The 20636-nt window shown below is 62.5% G+C and overlaps 1 protein-coding gene across 5 annotated transcripts; it reads left to right on the top strand.

Moving 5' to 3' along the window:
* Nucleotides 1-1420: 1420 nt before the first annotated feature.
* PNPLA6 (patatin like domain 6, lysophospholipase) lies at nucleotides 1421-20570 on the top strand. 5 transcript variants are annotated; one of them, XM_075445958.1, is made up of 36 exons: nucleotides 1421-1495; nucleotides 2579-2648; nucleotides 2742-2804; nucleotides 3372-3447; nucleotides 3543-3625; nucleotides 3720-3817; nucleotides 3890-4030; nucleotides 5120-5279; nucleotides 5389-5469; nucleotides 6062-6190; nucleotides 6271-6351; nucleotides 6445-6553; nucleotides 6660-6749; nucleotides 7647-7753; nucleotides 7846-8037; nucleotides 8464-8541; nucleotides 8742-8947; nucleotides 9076-9207; nucleotides 9294-9417; nucleotides 9498-9611; nucleotides 9914-9989; nucleotides 10123-10263; nucleotides 11303-11366; nucleotides 11439-11607; nucleotides 11680-11853; nucleotides 11928-12046; nucleotides 12136-12292; nucleotides 13070-13186; nucleotides 13299-13368; nucleotides 14238-14354; nucleotides 16788-16936; nucleotides 17009-17161; nucleotides 18021-18137; nucleotides 19037-19133; nucleotides 19213-19322; nucleotides 20269-20570. In XM_075445958.1, exons 2-36 carry the CDS (start codon nucleotides 2610-2612, stop codon nucleotides 20326-20328), a joined length of 3993 nt encoding a protein of 1330 aa, XP_075302073.1. In that variant the 5' UTR covers nucleotides 1421-1495; nucleotides 2579-2609; the 3' UTR covers nucleotides 20329-20570. The 5 variants fall into 5 exon arrangements, with proteins under 5 accessions (XP_075302073.1, XP_075302071.1, XP_075302074.1 ...); XM_075445956.1 differs by having other exon boundaries at nucleotides 11671-11853; XM_075445957.1 differs by lacking the exon at nucleotides 1421-1495 and having other exon boundaries at nucleotides 2407-2648; nucleotides 11671-11853.
* The last annotated feature ends 66 nt before the right edge of the window (nucleotides 20571-20636 follow it).

Raw genomic sequence — 20636 nt, 5'->3', positions numbered from 1 at the left:
TCAGGGACTCGTCCCTGTCCTTGTCCCCAATCCAAGTAGCCCCTTGGACACATCAAGGATTCGTCCCTGTCCTTGTCCCCAAGCCCTAGGGCCTCGTCCCTGTCCTTGTCCCCAAGCCCAGCTGCCCCTTGGCCACACCGGGGCCTCTTCCCGAGCCCTGCAGCCATTTTGGGGGCACAAAGAGCCCCCCCCAACCCCTCTGTCCCCCTCCAGCCACGCCGGGGCCCAAACGCGTCACCCGTTTTCGCGCGGCGGGACGGGGTCCAGGACGCGTTTCGTAAGCGGGGGAGCGGCTGGAGCGGGGCCAGCGGCCGCTCGGCACCAGGCACCGCCACCCCCACCCGCTTCCGCAGCACCCAAAAAGGCCCAGTTTAACCCCAAACCGGGGGGCCGGGCGCTGGCGAGGGGGTTTGGCGGGGCTCCGGCTGCTGCCGTGCATTCGTGGAGTGAGTTGTGGCCGGTCTCAGCGCGGAGGGCGTTGCGCGCCCGGGGTTTCGCTCCCCGTTTCGGGGTCCCGGTGGGTGCCCCCGCGGCGGGAGAATAAAGCACCCTGGGAGAGCAGCGGGGGTGTGGTGATGTGGGACCCCCCACGGCATGGCGGGGGTGCCGGCACCCTGGGGTGCCCGTGGGGATGGGGTGGTAGCGGGGCTGTGGGTGTTGTCAGCATGGGGTGTTCATGGGGGACAGGGCTGGAGGTGGGTGCTGTCACCCTGGGGTGTCCATGGGGGGTCAGGTGTGGTGGTGGGGCCATGGGTGCCACCACCCCGGGGTGTCCATGGAGGACAAGGGTGGCAATAGGTGCCCATGGAGGGGACAAAGGTGGCATTGGGTGTCACCACGCATGAGGACAGGGCTGGAGGTGGGTGCTGTCACCCTGGGGTGCCCATGGGGGGTCAAGTCTGGTGGTGGGGCCGTGGGTGCCACCACCCCGGGGTGTCCATGGGAGGCAGGGGTGGTGTTGGGTGCCCATAGAAGGGACAAGGGTGGCAGTGGGGCCATGGGTGCCACCAACCTGGTGTGCTCATGGAGGGGCAAAGGTGGCGGTGGGTGCCACCACCCATGGGGACAGGGCTGGAGGTGGGTGCCACCACCCCGGGGTGTCCATGGGGGACAAGGGTGGCATTGGGTGCCACCACCCATGGGGACAGGGCTTTTGGAGGGCGCTGTCACGCCGGGGAGCTGAGGGTGCCCCCCGGTCCCTAACCCCGGGGACCCCCCCCTAGTTTGGGGTCCCGCCCTCCCCCGCCACTCCCAAGATGGCGCCGAGCCCCGCCCGCGCCGTCTCCTCGAGATGACGTCACGCGCCGCGCCCAAGATGGCGCCCGGCTCATCCCTCGCTCCCCCCCCCCCCCCCGACCTTCCCAACATGGCGCCGCCGCCGCCACGCGCCCCCCGTGACGTCCGCGAGAGGGGCGGGGCCGCTTTAAAGGGACCATGACCCCGGCGGGGGCCGCCGCTGCCGCCGAGGCCGGAGCGGGGCGCGGGGCCGCGACCGGTGAGCGGGGTGGGCGGGGGCGATACCGCCCCGGGGGGGGGGCAAAAGAGCCGGGGGGGGATGGTAATACCCCCGGGGGGGCAGCAATAGCCGGGGAGGGGGGGCAATAGCGCCGGGGGGGGTATCGAGAGGGGTATTAGTCCGGGGGGGGGCAACAGGGCCTGGGGAGGGTAATAAGGCCTTGGGGGGGGTAATAGGGCCTTGGGGGGGGGGCAGCGTCAGCACCCCGGTTACTTGGGGGGGGGCAATAACGGCGGGGGGGGTATCAAGAGGGGTATTAGTCCGGGGGGGGCAATATTAACCTGGGGGGGGCAATAAGGCCTTGGGGGAGGCCAGTAAGGCCTTGGGGGGGGCAATAAGGCCTTGGGAGGGGCAGCATCAGCCCCCCCAGTTATGGGGGGGGGCATTAATGCCGGGCTGGGGGCACTTGAGGGGGTGTATTTACCCATGGGGGGGGCAATAAGGCCTTCAGGGGGGGTTTGGGGAGGCAGCATCAGCCCCCCGAGTTACTGGGAGGGGGCAATATTAGGCTTGGGGGGGGGGCATTAGTGACGGGGGGGCAATAGCAGCTGGGGGGGGCAATAGTGATGGGGGGGCAATAGAAGCTTAGGGGGGGCAAAAGCAGCTTGGAGGGGGCAGTAGTGACTGGGGGGGGTAATATTGCCCTGGGGAGGGGGGTAGTAAGGGCGGGGGGGGCAGTTGTCACCCATGGGGGGCTGTCACCAGGCAAAGAGGGTGCCCTGGTGTCGTTTCCACTCCCCCCCCCCCCCCCCCCCCCCCGCCATGGTGACGTCGCGCGCGGGGGGGGGGGTGGGGTGTGACAAGTGCCACCCCCGGTGACGTCCCCTCCCCGGGGTGTCCTTGGGAAGGACGGGGGTGACACTGGGGGGGGGAAGGTGGCATGGGGGGAGGAACCCAGCGGTGGCACCGCCGCTCGGGGACCCTCGGCGCATGGCGGAGTTTCACCCACTCCGGTGATGTCGCCGTGATGTCACCGTGATGTCACCGTGATGTCACCGTGGCGCCGCTCCCCAGGTTGCAAACCTGATATTTTTTTTTCTGTCATTTTCCCTCTTTCCGCAGGTTTTTGCATGGGCAGAGCCCGGCCGTCGCCATGGGGCAGAGCCAGACGGAGCCGCAGGATGAGGCCGAGGTGGGAAATGTCACCGCGGTGTCACCTCCCCGCCCCCCCCCCCCCGGTTTGTGTCACCCGGGGGGGGGCTCAGCTGTCCCCTTGTCCCCGCAGGATGCGTCCCCGATGGCTGCGCTGCCCAAGCTCTTCGCCGAGGAGCAGCTCCCGGCCGGCGTGGTGAGCACCCCCGGGGGACACAGAACTGTCCCCGTGTCCCCAGGGGTCGGTGGCCCTGTCCCCACTGCGGCTCAGCACCCCTGAGGGGACACAATCCTGGTCCCCAATGCTGCTCGGCACCCCAAGGGGACACGAGCTCGTCCCCACACCCTTGGGGACACCATCCCTGTCCCCAGTGCTGCTCAGCACCCTCAGGGGACACAAACGTGTCCCCGTGTCCCCAGGGGTCAGTGTCCCAGTGCTGCTCAGCACCCTCAGGGGACACAAACGTGTCCCCGTGTCCCCAGGGGTCAGTGTCCCAGTGCTGCTCAGCACCCTCAGGGGACACAAACGTGTCCCCGTGTCCCCAGGGGTCAGTGTCCCAGTGCTGCTCAGCACCCTCAGGGGACAGAAACGTGTCCCCGTGTCCCCAGGGGTCAGTGTCCCGGTCCCCAGTGCTGTCGCACCCCTCCCATCCCTCCATGTCACTGAGGTGGCAGTGCCATCGGTCACCCCCCTGCTTGTCCCCGTCCCCCGGGGGACGCTGGGGACCGCGTGGGGACATCCCCCCCCCCCCCTCCCCCGCAGGTGCTGGGGGCGATGCTCGTCACCGTCATCGTCGCCGTCACCATCGTGGTCTTGATCCGCCGGCTGCGCCTGAAGAGTGAGTGTGACGCCGTCGCGGTGGCCTTGGGGACGGGAGGTGACAGGGCTGCGCCCCGTTAACCTGTCCCCGTCGCGCTCCCCTCCCCCCCCCAGAAATCCCCGCGCAGGGGACGCCGAAGTACCGCTTCCGCAAACGGGACAAGGTGCTGTTTTACGGCCGCAAGATCATGCGCAAGGTGACGTTCGGGGCGCGAGGCGAGCCGGGGGTGCCATCGCGATGTCACCGACCGGTGACACCCCCGGTTTGCTGTCCCCAACCCCCTCCCCTAGGTCTCCCAGTCCACCTCCTCCTTGGTGGACACCACCGTTTCCAGCGCCTCGCGCCCGCGGATGAAGAAGAAGCTGAAGATGCTCAACATCGCGAAGAAGTGAGGGGCCACCAGCGCATGGAGGGAGGCGGGGGGTGGCTGTCCCCCGATGTCACCTCCCTTGTCCCCAAGGTTCCTGCGCATCCCGAAGGAGCTGCCCACGCTGCAGCTGAAGGAGCCGCCGCCCTCGGTGCTGGAGGCCGACCTGACCGAGTTCGACGTGGCCAATTCCCATCTCCCCTCCGAAGTCCTCTACATGCTGAAAAACGTCCGGTGAGGCTCAGGATCCCGGGTCAGGATCGGGCCCCGGGGGTCAGGATCAGGATCCCGGGTCAGGATCGGGCCCCGGGGGGTCAGAATCACGCCCCAGAGGTTCAGGATCAGGCCTCATGGGGTCAGGATCTGGCGCGAGGGGTCAACATCCAGCCCCAGAGGTCAGGATCCAGCCCCAAGATCAGGATCCAGCCCCAGAGGTTCAGGATCAGGACCCATGGGGTCAGGATCTGGCCCAAGGGGTCAGGATCCCGCCCCAGGGATCAGAAGCCATCCCTGGAGGTCAGGATTGGGCCCTAGGGGGTGAGGATCCAGACCCAAGATGAGGATCCGTCCCTGGGGGGCCAGGATCAGAACCCAGGGGAGTCAGGATCCAGCCCCAGAGGTTCAGGATCAGGCCCCATGGCGTCAGGATGGCCCGAAGGGTCAAGATCCAGCCCCAGAGGTCAGGATCTGGCCCCAGGGTCAGGATCCAGCCCCAGGGATCAGAAGCCATCCCTGGAGGTCAGGATCAGGATCCAGGGTCAGGATCTGGCCCCAGGGATCAGGATCCTTCCGTGTGGCTCCGGACCTTGCCCTAGGGGCTCAGGATCCATCCCTGGGGCTCAGGATCTGTCCCCAGGGGTTCAGCATCTGCCACCCAGGGTTTCAGGATTCATCCTTGTGGGTCAGGATCTGTCCCCAGGGGGTCAGGATCAGGTCTCAGGTCTCAGGATTTGTCCCTAGGGGTTCAGGATCTAGCCCTAGGTTCAGGATCCATCGCTGTGGGTCAGGATCTGTCCCCAGAAATCAGGATCCATCCTTGTGGGTCAGGATCTGTCCCCAGGGGGTCAGGATCTGCCACCCAGGGTTTCAGGATCCATCCCTGTGTGGGTCGGGATCCATCCCTGTGGCTCAGGACCTGTCCCCAAGGGCTCAGGATCAGCCCTCAGGGCTCAGGATCCATCCCTGGACCACTCCGCTGACGGATGCTCTTCCCTCCGCATCCCCATGCTCGCGGCAACCAGCCACCTGGGCTTGGCTCTGGGGGACCGGGCCGGGTCCCGACGCGCTCCGTGTCACCCGCTGTCCCCGTCCTTGTCCCCGCAGGGTCCTGGGCCACTTCGAGAAGCCGCTGTTCCTGGAGCTTTGCAAGCACATGGTTTTCCAGCAGTGCCCACAAGGCGACTACGTTTTCCGCCCCGGCCAGCCGGATACCAGCATCTACGTGCTGCAGGATGGCAAGCTGGAGCTCTTCCTGACCGAACCGGTGCGGGGACAACGAGGGCGGGGACAGGGACAACGAGGTGGGGACGTGGCGGGAGGCTGGGGACGCTGCGGGAGACGGGGATGGAACGAGCACAGTCTGTGGTTTGCAGGATGGGAAGGAGACGGTGATGAAGGAGGTGTTCCCAGGGGACAGCGTGCACAGTCTGCTCAGCGTCCTCGATGTCATCACGGTACGGGCGCCATGGTTGTCCCCAACACCTCCCCCCCGTGACAGACAGTGGCTGTCCCCAAGCCCCCTGAATCTGATCGTGGCCATCCACAACCCTCCCAGATCGGTTGTGGCTGTCTCCAAACCTCCTAAACCTGGTCATGGCCATCCCCAAGCCCCTGAAGCTTGAACGTGGCCATCCCCAAGCCCCTCCAGCCCAACCGTTGCTGTCCCCAAGCCCCACCAGCTGTCCCCAAGCCCCTCCAGCCCAACCATGGCCATCTCCAAGCCCCACAGCCGTCCTCAGACCCCGCCAACCCAACCGTGGCCGTCCCCAAGCCCAACCGTGGCTGTCCCCAAACCCAACCGTGGCCATCCCCAAGACCTACCAGCCAGGCCCAACCCCCTCCATGCCAACCGTGGCCATCTCCAAGCCCCACCAGTGGTCCCCAAACTCCTCCAGCCCAACCGTGGCCATCCCCAAGGCCAACTGGCCAAAAGCCCTGTGCCACCATCGGGTTTCGTCAACCCTCAGCTGCCACCGTCCCCCATCCATGGCCGGGAGGGACCTCCCTGTCCCACCAAGACCACCAACACCATGGTGCGTCACCTAGGGCCACCAGCGACCGTACCGGACGGTGTGTGCCCGGGCGGCAGAGGACTCCACCATCCTACGGCTGCCGGTTGAAGCCTTTTCGGTTCTCTTCGCGAAGTACCCCGAGAGCTTGGTGCGGGTGGTGCAGGTGAGTCCAGGTTGGGGAGACCATGGAGAGGTCCCTTGGTGTGGCAGGTGACCACCGATGGCTTCTTGTCCCCCTTCTAGATCATCATGGTGCGCCTGCAGCGCGTCACCTTCTTGGCTTTACACAACTACCTTGGGTTGACGAATGAGCTCTTCAGCCACGTGAGTTCATGGCAAAAATGGGGGGGGGGGGGGGGGGGCCAGGCTGGACCCAGACCCCCCCCCCAGCGCCGCCGATGTCCCCCCTCTTTGCAGGACATGCAGCCGCTGCGGCTCTTCCCCCAGCCCGGCCACGCCACCCGCACCAGCCCCATCCGCCACGGCAAGCGGGGGCTCGGCGGTGCCGATGAGGGCAGGGAACCGGGTAAGAGCCGGGAAGGGGGTGCCGGGACCCCCCCCCCCCCCCCCATGCCACCACCACCGCGGTGGGGGTTTCGGCTGCCAGTGCTCAGGGTGGTCTCATCCTGCAGCCGACCCGCTGAAAGCCGGCGGCCTGGAGACCTCTGTGGCACCGCCGCCACCGTTGAGCCGTTGCATCTCCATGCCGGTGGATATCTCCGGTGGGTCGGAGGCTGGAGGAGGGGAGCTGGGGGGGGGGGGGGGGTCTCAGGGTCATGCAGGACCCCCCCAGGGTTGTGCCTGACCCCCCAGGGTTGTGCATCCCCCTTCACCTCATGCATCACAGAATCACAGAATCACAGAATCACAGAATAGTAGGGGTTGGAAGGGACCTCTGTGGGTCATCCAGTCCAACCCCCCTGCCGAAGCAGGGTCACCCAGAGCAGGCTGCACAGGACCTTGTCCAGGCGGGGCTGGAATATCTCCAGAGAAGGAGACTCCACAGCCTCCCTGGGCAGCCTGTTCCAGTGCTCCGTCACCCTCAGAGGGAAGAAGTTCTTCCTCATGTTCAGACGGAACTTCCTGTGCCTCAGTTTGTGCCCATTGCCCCTTGTCCTGTCACTGGGCACCACTGAACAGAGTCTGGCCCCGTCCTCCTGACACCCACCCTGCAGATATTTGTAGGCATTTATAAGGTCCCCTCTCAGCCTTCTCTTCTTCAGGCTGAACAAGCCCAGTTCCCTCAACCTCTCCTCGTAGTGGAGATGCTCCAGTCCCCTCACCATCCTTGTAGCCCTCCGCTGGACTCTCTCCAGTAGCTCTTCATCCTTCTTGAACTGGGGCGCCCAGAACTGGACACAGTACTCCAGATGAGGCCTCACCAGGGGCAGTGTAGAGGGGAAGGAGAACCTCCCTTGTCCTGCTGGCCACACTCTTCTTGATGCACCCCAGGATCCCATTGGCATCGTCCCTCCCCAGGGTCGTTCACCCACCATCAGGGTCTTGCATCCCCCTCCCCTGGTCATGGACCTCCCTCCAAGTATTCATGAGCCCCCCCACCCCACTCATGCATCTCGAACACCGGTGACCCCCCCGGTCCCCTCCTTCACCCATTGCAGGCATCCAGAAGGGTCCCCGCTCCGACTTCGACATGGCCTACGAGCGCGGCCGCATCTCGGTGTCACTGCAGGAGGACAGCACTGGCGCCTTGGCCGCCTTCTCCCGGGTAAGGCTGGAGCCGGCGCCGCTGCGGCCGCCTGCAGCCTCACCACCGGCGCCGCCGCGGACGGGTGCCAGAGTCCTCCCGTCTCCCCGCAGTCCATCTCGCACGAGCCCAAGGAGCGCAAGTCGGTGACGGTGGAGGAGCAACCTTCTGGTGTCTACCATTACAACTACTGCGAGGATGATTTGGTGGTGGAGGACTGTCCCTTCGCGCCCTACCAGGGCCGCCAAAGCAGCGCCATCTTCGAGGCTGCCAAGCGGGAGCTGGTCAAGCTGATGAAGGTGGAGGTGAGGGTAGATACGGTGCCGGCTCAGGGAAATCATGGCTTTGTGGTGGTCCTCTGTTGTGTTGTGATGGTGTCCCACGGCTTCGTGGTGGGTCCCTGTGGTGTTGTGGTGGTCCCCCTTGCCTCGTGGTGGTCCCCCGTCACTTCATGTTGGTGCCTTGTTGCTTTGTAGTAGTCCCTGTTGCTTCATGGTGGGTCCCCATGGTCTTGTGGTGAGTCCCCATAACTTTGTGGTGGTCCCCGTGACCTCTGGGTAGTCCCGCATCTCTTTGGGATGGTCTTCCATCTCCTTGTGATGGTCCCCATCACTTTGTGGTGGTCCACAATCTCCTTATCGGGTTCCCATCTCCTCATGATGGTCCCTGTCACTTTGCGGTGGTCCTTTGTCTCCTTGTGGTGGTCCCCATCACCTTGTTCTTCCCCCCAGGACCCTTCTCTCCTCAACAACCGCGTCTTGCTCCATCATGCCAAAGCTGGGACAGTTATTGCTCGTCAAGGGGACCAGGTGGGTCTGGGTTTTGGGGACCTGGTGTGGCATCTTGCTTCTCCCTACCCCCTATTTCCATGGGGTGCCACCGTTCCTGCTCTTGCCCGGTGAAGGCTTGGTGAAGAGCAGCAGAAGAAACCCCAAGCGGTGCCGGTGGGACCCCTCATGCCTGGGGGTCCCAGGTGGTCCCCAGCGGTGATAGGGTGCCATTTTGGCAGGACGTGAGCCTCCACTTCGTGCTGTGGGGCTGCCTACACGTGTACCAGCGGATGATCGACAAGGCGGAGGACGTCTGCCTCTTCTTGACACAGCCCGGCGAGATGGTGGGACAGCTGGCCGTGCTCACCGGCGAGCCCCTCATCTTCACCATCAAAGCCAACCGTGACTGCACCTTCCTCAAGATCTCCAAGTCGGACTTCTACGAGTGAGTCCCGGCACCGGTGGCAGAGGTTTGGGGCAAAGGGTTGGTGCCAAAGGGGATTCCTGCAATAAGTGCTATGGTGGCATCTCTCGGGAACACCACCATGTCCCCCAACTTCTGTTGACCCATAGGATCATGCGAGAGCAGCCCAGCGTGGTGCTGAGCGTCGCCCACACCGTGGCTGCCCGTATGTCACCTTTCGTGCGCCAGATGGACTTCGCCATTGACTGGATGGCGGTGGAAGCCGGCCGGGCGCTCTACAGGTGGCTATCAACGTGTGGGTGCCCACCTCAGCTTGGTGAGGACCGCCTTGACAGGGAGGTGAGGTCCCACTGGCGGTGTCCCTCAGGCAGGGTGACAAGTCGGACTGCACCTACATCGCGCTCAATGGGCGTCTCCGCTCCGTCATCCAGAAGGGCAGCGGCAAGAAGGAGCTTATCGGGGAGTACGGCCGCGGGGACCTCATCGGCGTGGTGAGGGCCATGTTGGGGACAAGCCGTGGACACCCTGTACGTCTTGCCGATACGCCTTGGCTATATGTCTTCTTCTCCAGGTGGAAGCCCTCACCCGGCAGCCCCGTGCCACCACAGTCCACGCGGTCCGGGACACGGAGCTGGCCAAGCTGCCTGAGGGCACCTTGAACAATATCAAGCGCAGATACCCCCAGGTACCCCCAGGTCCCCATCCTGGGGTCGGCACCCTCTTCCTGGGGAAGAAGCAGGTCCCCATGTCTGGTGCATGTGCACGTAACACTCGTTAAAACCAGCTTTAATTAAGGAATTCAAGATGTGATTAAAGCTGTCGGAGGGGAAGGGCTGATGTGCTAAAGGGTTGGCCCTCTCTGAGGTCTCCAAGGATGGGTGGTGGTGGTGGTGGCACCCAAAAAGGCATGTGGGACACCAGTTGGGGGTCTTAAGGAGTCTCCAACTTGGGAAGCCCTGATGGCCATCCTCATCCTTGTCCCTGCAGGTTGTCACTCGCCTCATCCACCTCCTGAGCCAGAAGATCTTGGGAAATCTTCAGCAGCTCCGTGGCCCCTTTGCAAGTAGGTCTCGAAGGGGTTAGGGACAAGGGGGTGACCTCCGCAAGGCCAGCGGCCATCATCAGAGCAGCACATGGAAGGTGTCCACCATCCCGTCATGATGTCTCCCCCTGCCACCGCGTCTCTTTCCATGCAGGTTCCGGCTTGGGCATGGCCTCCAGCTCAGAGCTCACCAACCCCACCAGCAACCTGTCAACGGTGGCAGTGCTGCCGGTGTGTGACGACGTGCCCACAGCTGCCTTCACACTGGAGCTCAAGCACGCGCTCAACGCCATCGGTGAGTGCCGGCACAGCGGTGACCGCAGCAGGGTGGTGGCCATGACATGGAGATGGCCATGGTCCTGTGGCACACTAGTGACATGGTGTGGTGCTCATTGCAGCCCCGTGGCATGGTGGTGGCCATGGCGTGGAGGTGGCCATGGCCTTGTGGCATAGTAGGCACCATGCCATGGTGACCATCACAGTCCCATGGTGTGATAGTGACCACAGCATAGTGGTGACCACAGTCCCATGGTATGGTAGCAACCATGGTATGGTGGTGATGACACAGCCCCATGGCATGGTGGGGACCATAGTCCCATGGAACGGTAGTGACCATGGCATGGCAATGACCAGAGCCCTGTGGCATGGTGGTGAGCACAGTCCCATGGTGTGGTAGCAACCATAGTATGGTGGTGACCACGGCATGGCGATGACCAGAGTCCTGTGGCGTGGTGGTGAGCACAGTCCCATGGTGTGGTAGCAACAATAGTATGGTGGTGACCACGGCATGGCGATGACCAGAGAGCCCTGTGGCATGGTGGTGAGCACAGTCCCATGGTGTGGTAGCAACCATAGTATGGTGGTGACCATGACATGGCGATGACCAGAGCCCCGCGGCATGGTGGTGGCCACAGCCTCATGGAGCAATGGTGACTGTGGCATGGTAGTGACCACAGTCCCGTGGTGTGGTAGCAACCATAGTATGGTGGTGACCACGGCATGGTGATGACCAGAGAGCCCTGTGGCATGGTGGTGAGCACAGTCCCGTGGTGTGGTAGCAACCATAGTATGGTGGTGACCACGGCATGGCAATGACCAGAGCCCTGTGGCGTGGTGGTGAGCACAGTCCCATGGTGTGGTAGCAACCATAGTATGGTGGTGACCACGGCATGGCAATGACCAGAGCCCTGTGGCGTGGTGGTGAGCACAGTCCCATGGTGTGGTAGCAACCATAGTATGGTGGTAACCACGGCATGGTGATGACCAGAGCCCCGTGGCATGGTGGTGACCACAGCCCCATGGCAAACCAGTGACCCTGTCCCCACCTCTCCCAGGTCCCACGCTGCTCCTCACCAGCGACATCATCCGTGCCCGTCTCGGCTCCTCGGCACTGGACAGGTAACTCCCATCGGGAGGAACATCACCAGCGACCCACCACCGTGCCGCCGGCTGACCCCTCCACCTCGGCAGCATCCAGGAGTACCGCCTGTCGGGCTGGCTGGCGCAGCAAGAGGACATCCACCGCATCGTCCTGTACCAAACCGACTGTACCCTGACGCCGTGGACCGTGCGCTGCATCCGCCAAGCCGACTGCATCCTCATCGTAGGGTTGGGCGATCAAGAACCGGCGCTGGGAGAGGTGAGTCGGGGGGTAGGTGGTGGTGGGACAATGCCGTGCCAGGGTGGCTGATGGCTTCTACAGCTGGAGCAGATGCTGGAGAACACGGCGGTGCGTGCGCTGAAGCAGTTGGTCCTCCTACACCGCGAGGATGGTCCCAGCCCTTCCCGCACCGTTGAGTGGCTCAACATGCGCAGCTGGTGCTCGGGTCACCTCCACATCAAGTGTCCCCGACGCGTCTTCTCCCGCCGTAGCCCCACCAAACTGGTACATGTGTTCCCCTGGGTGACCCTTGGTGGTCCACCACCGTCATCGTCACCCATCGTCCATGCCATCCGCAGCGGGAGATGTACGAGAAGGTGTTCGAGAAGAGCGCCGACCGGCACAGCGACTTCTCCCGGTTGGCACGGGTCCTCACCGGCAACACCATCGCCCTTGTCCTGGGGGGTGGTGGAGCCAGGTGGGTGCTGCGCCATGGCAGGATGTGACCCGGCGGGGTGGGGGTCCCAGTCTCATCCATCCTCCTCTTTATTTTCTCCGTCCATTCAGGGGTTGCTCCCACATCGGGGTGATCAAGGCGATGGAGGAGTCGGGGATCCCTATCGACATGGTGGGTGGCACCTCCATCGGCGCCTTCATCGGCGCGCTCTACGCCGAGGAGCGCAGCGCCGTCCGCACCAAGCAGCGGGCGCGCGAGTGGGCCAAGGTGGGTGCTGTGCCACGTCCCGCGCCCCACCCGCATCAAACCCTGACCATCGCTGTTTCGGGAGGACGCTGGCACGGTGGTTGCCCTGCCCGTGGCCAGCCCTGCCGGAGGCGTTGCTAAAGCATCTCCTTCCCTCTTTTCTTCTTCCTCTTTTTCTCTTTCCTCTTTTTTTTCTTCCTCCTTTTCTTCTTCCTCTTCTTCTGCTGCTTCTTCTTTCTCCTTCTCCTTGTCTCCTCCTCTTCTTCCTCTCCTCCTTCTTCTTCTTTCCTCCTCTTTCTTCTTCCTCCTCCTCCTGCTCCTCCACCTTCTTCTCTTCTTTTCTTCTTCTGCCGCTGCTTGTTTCTTCTATTCTTCTTTCCTTTTTCTGTCTCCTTCTTATTCTTCCTCCTCCTCCTCCTCCTCCTCCTTCTCTCCTTATTCTTCCTCCTCCTTCTCCTCCTCCTCCTTCTCTCCTTCTTATTCTTCCTCCTCCTCCTCCTCCTCCTCCTCCTCCTCCTCCTCCTCATCTCCTTCTTATTCTTCCTCTTCCTCCTCCTTCTCTCCTTCATATTCTTCCTCTTCCTCCTCCTCCTCCTTCTCTCCTTATTATTCCTCCTCCTCCTCCTCCTCCTCCTCCTTCTCTCCTTCTTATTCTTCCTCCTCTGCCTCCTCCTCCTTCTCTCCTTATTCTTCCTCCTCCTCCTCCTCCTCCTCCTCCTCCTTCTCTCCTTCTTATTCTTCCTCCTTCTCCTCCTCCTTCTCTCCTTCTTCGTCCTTCTCCTCCTTCTCTTCCTCCAGTGCATGAATTCAGTGTTTGAGACTGTTCTGGACCTCACCTACCCCATCACCTCCATGTTTTCGGGCTCAGCCTTCAATGCCAGCATCAACAAGGTTTTCCAGGACAAGCAGATTGAGGTGCGTCACATGGACCTCCCCGGGAATTCACCTGCCCGTGGCGAGGGTTCTGAGCCAGCTCCCCACCCACCAACGTCCCCACAGCGTCACCCACCCCATCTTGTCCCCACAGGACCTGTGGCTCCCCTACTTCAACGTCACGACCGACATCACGGCCTCGGCCATGCGGGTGCACACAGACGGTAAGAGCTCCCTGGGGAGCCAGGGAAGCTCTCCGGTACCACCACGTCTCCCTTTGTGGGGACCCTCCTCACTGGCACCCGAAACAGTGCTCCTGCCCCATGGGAGAAGGTTTGCCACGTGCCAAGGGGAGGACGCATCCTGGCACGGCAAGGAACGGGCTTGGAGAGCTCTTGGTTGACCCCAGGCAGTGGTGGCTTCCCAGTGCCACCTGGAGCTGGTGACCCCACCAGGCTCAGGTCCCCATGGGGATCTGGCTGTGCCCCACATCCTTGGTCGGGTTTGGGGCAGAATCGGGGTGCGGAGCCGCATCCTGACACCCCAAGAATGCATGTCCACTCTTAACACATCTGCTCACCACTAACCCCAGTAACCCACGCTCATGGCACGTGGAGCACGGGGATGCCGTGGTGGTGGTGGGAATGCCGTGGTGGTGGTGGGACAAGGTGGTGGTGGGGATGACGTGGTGGTGGTGGGGATGATATGGTGGGGATGACGTGGTGGTGGGAACATGGGGGTAGTAGGAACGTGGTGGTGGCTGCCCCTCCTCCTTGCCTGGTGTCGGAGCTCACCTGGGACATTGAGCCGTCCACAGGGCGCACGCGGTGGCTTGTAAGCAGCCTGGCTCTTGCTCTGCCTTCTCCTCTGGCCTCTAACGCCAACTAATCTCCGCTCACCACCCCTAACCCCCCGGCGAGCATCTCGCCCAGCTGTCCTTCCCCATCCCAGCATGGCCGAGGTGCTTTCCCTGAGTCTTGGGGCCGCAACCATCCCACCGTTGCGATGCCAACGTCCTCGGTCACCTACCGCCGGGTGCTGGGGCACGTCCCGTCCTCCCGTGGCCATGACTGTTGTCCTCTCCCTCCGGCAGGCAGCCTTTGGCGCTACGTCCGAGCCAGTGCGTCCTATACCCCCTACCTGCCTCCGCTCTGCGACCCCAAGGACAGCCACTGGCTTGTGGACGGCTGCTATGTTAACAATGTCCCAGGTCAGCATCTCGCTCGCCGGGGCCACCGGCCTACCCCCCCCCAAAAAAAAAACCCCCACAACCCTTCCTCCCCCCCAAAACCACGTCTCCGTCTCAGGTTGAACCACCTGGGCTTTGCAAACGGCCGGTCAGGGCACACGACAGGTTCCTCTGCCACCCGTGGGTGCCTGTTGGGCTCCCGCGGGGTGTAGACGTCCCCGGGTAGGGACGAGGGGCAGCCCCCCCCAGGGTGGGGGTCTCGGGCGGGCCGTGCTCATTGCGTTTGTTCCCGCCGGCGCAGGCTCGCTCTGGCGGTACGTGCGAGCCAGCATGACCCTTTCTGGGTACCTACCGCCACTCTGCGACCCCAAGGACGGCAACTTACTGATGGACGGTGGTTACATCAACAACCTGCCAGGCAAGTAGCAGCTCAACGCCGTCACCGCTCAACCGGGGCGGCAGCCAACGCGGCGCCGGGTCTGGCCCCGGGGGCGGTGGCGGGCAGTTGGGTGGGGGCTTGCATGGCCACCAAGAGATGGATTCTCAATAGCTGGAGATGTTGAGGTTGGATTTGGGACATCTTGCTTGGTTTCGCATCTTCTTGGTGTCTTCGGTGTTGGGCGACCTCTCAAGGCGTCTTCATCCTCTTTCATGTGCAAGAAATGTCTGTCCATCTTGCGTCACCTCTTGGTGTCCTCTGTATTAGGTGGCTTCCCAGGGCATCTTCATGATTCTTCACACCCCTTCACATCTTTTCATCTCGCATCATCTCTTGGTATCTTCGGTGTTGGACATCCTCTCAGGGCATCTCCATCCTCCTTCATGTGCCAAAAGTGTCACACAGTCTCACGTCGTCTCTTCGTGTCATTGGCACTGGGTGGTTTCCCAGATCATCTTTACATGCAAAAATTGTCCCCATCATCTTTGGGTGTCCTTGGCACTGGGTGGCCTCCTAGAGCGTCCTCATGCTCCTTACATGCCAACCACCTTCTTCCATCCTTCATCATCCTCTCCTGGTGTCCTTGGCATTGAGTGTTCTCCCACGGCATCTCTGTTGTCCTGCAGGTACAGGCCACTTCCCTCCATCCTGCACCATCTTTACTGTTCTTAGCATTGGGTGTCCTCCTGGGACATCTTGATGCTTCATCATGTGCAAGCCACCTTTGTCCATCTCACATCGTTCTCTTGATGTTCTCAGCTCCAGGTGCCCTCCTTGGGCTGCTCCATCCTCCTTCACCTGCAAGACACCTCCATCTGTTTCGTACCAGCTCTTGGTGTCTTTGACACCAGGTGCTCTCCATGCTCTTTCACGGGCAAGCCACCTCCCTCTGTCTCGTACCACCTCGGTGGCCCTGGCGCTGGGTGCCTTCATGTGCAAGCTGCCTTTGTCCATCCTGCCTCATCTTCTCCTGGTGCCCTCAGGACCAGGTCACCTCCTGGGGCATCTCCATCCTTGTTCGTGTGCAAACCACCTCCTGTCATCTCAAGCTATCTCTTGGTGTCTTTGAGATCAGGTGCCCTTCATGCTTCTTCACATGCACGGCACCTCCCTCCATCTCAAACCATCTCTTGGTGTCCTTCATGCCAGGTACCCTCTGGAGAACGTCTCCAGGCTCCTTCATGTGCAAGCCTCTTCCCTCCATTCTGTGTCATTTGCTGGCGTCCTTGGCATTGGGTGCCCTCCCAGGACATCTCCATCCTCCCTCACATGCAAGTGGCCTTGCTCCGTCCTACACCATCTTTTGGTGTCTTTGGTTTTGGGTGGCCTTGTGGAGTATCTTGGTGCTCCTTCATTTCCAAGTGACCTTCCTCAGTCCTGCATCGTCGTCTCTTGATATCATCAGCACTGGGTACCTTCTTGCAGCATCTTCATCTCGCTTCGTATCCAATCCACCTCCCTCCATCTTGCATTGTGTTTTGGAGTCCTCAGCATCAGGTGTCCTGCTGGAGCATCTCTGTCCTTCTTCACGTGCAAACCACCTTCCTTCATGTCACATCATCATCTCTTGATGACCTTGGTACCAGCTGCCCTCCTGGAGCATCTCCATCCTCCTCCATGTGCAAGCTGTCTCCATCCACTTCACGCCGTCTCCTGGTGTCCTCACCACCTGATGTCCTCCTGGATCATCTTCATGCTCCTCCACATCCCACCACAGACACTGCAACTTGCCTGTGCCCTCCTGTCACCCCAGCACATGCGCCAGGTTGCGTCACTGCTGTGCTCTCCCTACCGACATGTCCTGCCACTGGGCTCCTGTCCCCAGCTCCACCACCCATGGGACACTGCTTGTCCCACCACGAGCCCCAGCATGGCTTTGCCATCCAGCCTGGGCTCGGAGACAATCCCTCAGCCCTATTTCCCTGCTCTGCTCGTGCCACCACCTCTCACCGCGGGCTCGGACCAGGGAAAACCGCAACGCTGCTGACCCAGCTTCTTCCTTTCCCACCCTGCAGCCGACATCGCCCGCAACATGGGTGCCAAGACGGTGATCGCCATTGACGTGGGCAGCCAGGACGAGACGGACCTGTGCAACTATGGGGACAGCCTGTCTGGCTGGTGGCTCCTCTGGAAACGTCTCAACCCCTGGGCTGAAAAAGTCAAGGTGAGGACCAGTGGGATGTGGCGATGCTGGTGAGATGTCATGGGCTGGGTGCTGAGCACCCCATCCTCGCAGGTGCCTGACATGGCGGAGATCCAGTCCCGCCTGGCCTACGTGTCATGCGTGCGGCAGCTGGAGGTGGTGAAGTCCAGCTCATACTGTGAGTACATCCGGCCCCCCATCGACCGCTTCAAGACCATGGATTTTGGCAAGTTCGACGAGATCTACGTGAGTTGGAGGATGGAGAGGCTGGTGAGGTGGCCTGGATCATTGGTTAGGGTGCCTCAGGCCATCAGTTGGGTGCCCCAAGCCGTGGGTTGGGGTTCTCCAGCCATCAGTTGGGGTGTCCTGACAGTTGATTGGGGTGCCCTGGCCATTGACAGGATGCCCTGGCCACTAATGGGGTGCCCCAGATGTGGGTTGGGGTGTCTTTGCCGTCGGTTGAGCGTCCAGGCCGTGAATGTGGTGTCTTGGCTGTCAGATGGGGTCAATCAGGAATTGATTTGGTGCCTCAGCCACCACTTGAGGGTTCTCTGGTCCATTGGTTGGGGTGTCCCAGCCATTGATGGGGTGTCCTGGCCGTCAGCTGGGTGCCTACGCCATCATTTGGGTGCCCTGGCCATTAACAGAGTGATGGGACCATCATCTGGGGGTGCCTGAATCATCGTTCAGCATTCTTGGGCTCTCAATTGCCATGTCCTGGGAATCATCTGGGGAGCTTGGGTCATCGTTCGGGGTACCCAGGTCACTATCTGGGTGTCCTTGACCATCAGTTGGGCTGCCTTGGCCATTGATTGGCGTGCCCAAGCCATTGGTTGGATGTCCCAGCCATCAGTGGGGTACCCTTGACCATTGTTTGGGGTGTCCTGACTAGGTTGGGTGTCCCAGTCATCATTTGGGGTACCCTGGCCATCGGTTGGGTGTCCCAGTCATCAATCAGGGGTCCTGGGCCATCAGTTGGGATGCCCTACCCATCAGTTGGGATGTCCTACCCATCAGTTGGGTGCCTGGGCCATCATCTGGGGTGCCCCAGGTCAGCGTTTGGGGTGCCCGGACCACCGACGCGCTGCGGCCGCTGTCCCTGCAGGACGTGGGGTACCAGCATGGCAAGGTGGTCTTCGATGGCTGGAGCCGGGGTGACATCATTGAGAAGATGGTGAAGGACCGGCGCTCGGCCGACTTCTACGAGAGCAAACGCATGGACGTGAGCATGGGAATGGCACCAGGGCCTATGGGTGGTGGTGGCTGCTCGGGGACCTGCCCTGGGGCATCCTGGGATGGGCTGTCCTGGCCCCCTGATTTTGAGGAAGTTTTTTTTATCCCTGGACCTGGAGCCATCTGTCTTGGTTCATCCTCTCGTCCCCTTGGTCCATCCTCCTGTCCCTCACTGGCATTCTCCTGTCCCCTCTTTGGTTCATCTCCTGTCCAGCTCCCCATCATCCTTTGTCCCCTTCATCCATCTCCTGTTCCCCCCAGTGTCCTTGTCCCCTTCTTGGTCCATCTCTTGTCCCCACAACCCTGGTCCACCTTGTCCCACCTTGGTCCTTCCTCCTGTCCCTCACTGGCATCCTCCTGTCCCCTCCTTGGTCCATCTCTTGTGCCCACAACCCTGGTCCACCTTCTGTCCCACTTTGGTCCATCATGCTGTCCCTCACTGGTAGCATCCTGTCCCCTCCTTGGTCCATCTCTTGTCCCACTCCCCATCATCCTTTGTCCCCTTGGTCCCTCTCCTGTTCCCTCAACCCTGGTCCATCTTCTGTTCCCCCTTGGTCCCTCTCCTGTTCCCTCAACCCTGGTCCATCTTCTGTTCCCCCATGGTCCCTCTCCTGTTCCCTCAACCCTGGTCCATCTTCTGTCCCCCCCTTGGTCCATCTCCTGTCCCCTTCTTGGTCCACCTTGTCCTCTTGGTCCACCTCCTGTCCCCTCCTTACTCCATCCTGACCCCTTTGTCCATCTCCTGTCCCCCCGGCCCCCTTTAGTCCTTCTCTCCGTGTCCCCTGCTGCCCTGCCCCAGCTCGCGTCCCTCCTCCTGCCCCCTCCATCCTCACCCCTCTCACCCATGGTGGGGGGCGGCTCGGGGGCTCCCCCTTTTTCCTCTCGTAGGTGCTGACGTGCCCCAACGCCAGCTTCACCGACCTGGCGGAGATCGTGTCCCGCATCGAGCCCGCCAAGCCCTACTTGTCCGACGGATACGCCGACGGTGAGCTTGGGGGGGGGGGGCCGGGGTGCAGGGCCGGAGCCGTGGCCTGACCCTGCACCCCCTTCTTGCCCCCCCCAAGAGGAGTCCGACTACCTCACCGAGTACGAGGACGAGGGGCCGGAGCAGGCGCGGGGCGAGGAGGACGCGTTCGCCCCCGCCGAGTGGGCCGGTGCCGGTGCCTTGGAGGCTGTGAGTGCCCCCGGCTGGGGAGACCCTCCAAAATGGGGTGCCCCTGGGTCTGGGGGCTCCCGAGGGTGCCCTGATCTCATGGGTGGGGGTGTGTGGCCTCCAAAATGGGGTGCCCCTGGGTTTGGGGGCTCCCGAGGGTGCCCTGAGCTTATGGGTGGGGGTGTGTGGCCTCCAAAATGGGGTGCCCCTGGGTTTGGGGGCTCCCGAGGGTGCCCTGAGCTTATGGGTGGGGGTGTGTGGCCTCCAAAATTGGGTGCCCCTGGGTTTGGGGGCTCCTGAGGGTGCCCTGAGCTCATGGATGGGGGTGTGTGGCCTCTAAAATGGGGTGCCCCTGGGTTTGGGGGCTCCCGAGAGTGCTGTGACCCCATGGATGGGGGTGTGTGGCCTCCAAAATGGGGTTCCTCTGGGTCTGGGGGTTCATGAGGGTGCCCTGACCCCATGGATGGGGGTGTGTGGCCATGGAGATCCTCCAAAATGGGGTGCCCCTGGGTCTGGGGGCTCCCGAGGGTGCATGGGGTGTCCCTGGGGCAGATCCTGCACCTGTGCTGGACCGTGTCCCCATCCTGGTGTCCCCCACTTGTCCCCTACGTGTTCCCCAGCACCCTGTGGGCTTGAGGACAGTCTGGAGCCCATGGGTGCTGTGCCTTGTCCCCAACATGTCCCCCAGGTCCCTGAGAGCTCGGGGACAGCCTGGACCCCTTGGGTGCTGCACCATGTCCCCGTCCCAGTGTCCCCAATGTGTCCCCCACGTCCCTGCAGGCTTGGGGACAGCCTGGAGCCTATGGGTGCTGGACCGTGTCCCCATCCTGGTGTCCCCATCCTGGTGTCCCCATCCCGGTGTCCCTCACATGTCCCCCAGGTCCCTGAGGGCTCGGGGACAGGCTGGAGCCCATGGGCGCTGCGCCGTGTCCCCACCGTGTCCCCACCGTGTCCCCTCTCTCCCCAGGAGGAGGAGAAGAGCCTGCGGCACCGCCCGACGCGGGACCCCTCGCTCCCCCCCACCTGACCCCCCCCCCCCACCCAAAGGCAGGAGCCCGAGAGCTGGGGGGGTCCCCCACCGCCCCCCACCTTCCGCAGCCGCTCCCCCGGCCGGGCTTGTCCCTGTCGCTGTCCCCAAGCTGGGGGGACGTGGGGGGGGATGGGGGCTCCAGGGACCCCCAGTTTCCCCCCCCCCTGCACTGTTGCACTGGCCCAAATCCCCCCCCTCCCAAGGCGCTGGGGAGGAGGGGATGTGACTGCTGTATATTTTCATTTTTCTTTATTATTTTTTTTACTTACTATTATTTAAAACCACCCCAGCTGTATATTTTCTTA

The sequence above is a fragment of the Opisthocomus hoazin genome, chromosome 35, assembly GCF_030867145.1.
Source record: "Opisthocomus hoazin isolate bOpiHoa1 chromosome 35, bOpiHoa1.hap1, whole genome shotgun sequence".
In the NCBI taxonomy this organism is placed as follows: domain Eukaryota; kingdom Metazoa; phylum Chordata; class Aves; order Opisthocomiformes; family Opisthocomidae; genus Opisthocomus; species Opisthocomus hoazin.
The sequence above is the reverse complement of the archived record's forward strand: the minus strand, read 5'-3'. Positions and strand labels throughout refer to the sequence as shown.

What these genes read in the sequence shown, in the direction of transcription:
- PNPLA6 (XM_075445956.1), top strand. Translation starts at nt 2,610, where the DNA reads ATGGGGCAGAGCCAGACGGAGCCGCAGGATGAGGCCGAG. An exon ending in CGATGAGGGCAGGGAACCGG is followed by an intron (nt 6,554 to 6,659) that starts GTAAGAGCCGGG and finishes CTCATCCTGCAG; the next exon opens with CCGACCCGCTGAAAGCCGGC. An exon ending in ACGAGAGCAAACGCATGGAC is followed by an intron (nt 18,138 to 19,036) that starts GTGAGCATGGGA and finishes TTCCTCTCGTAG; the next exon opens with GTGCTGACGTGCCCCAACGC.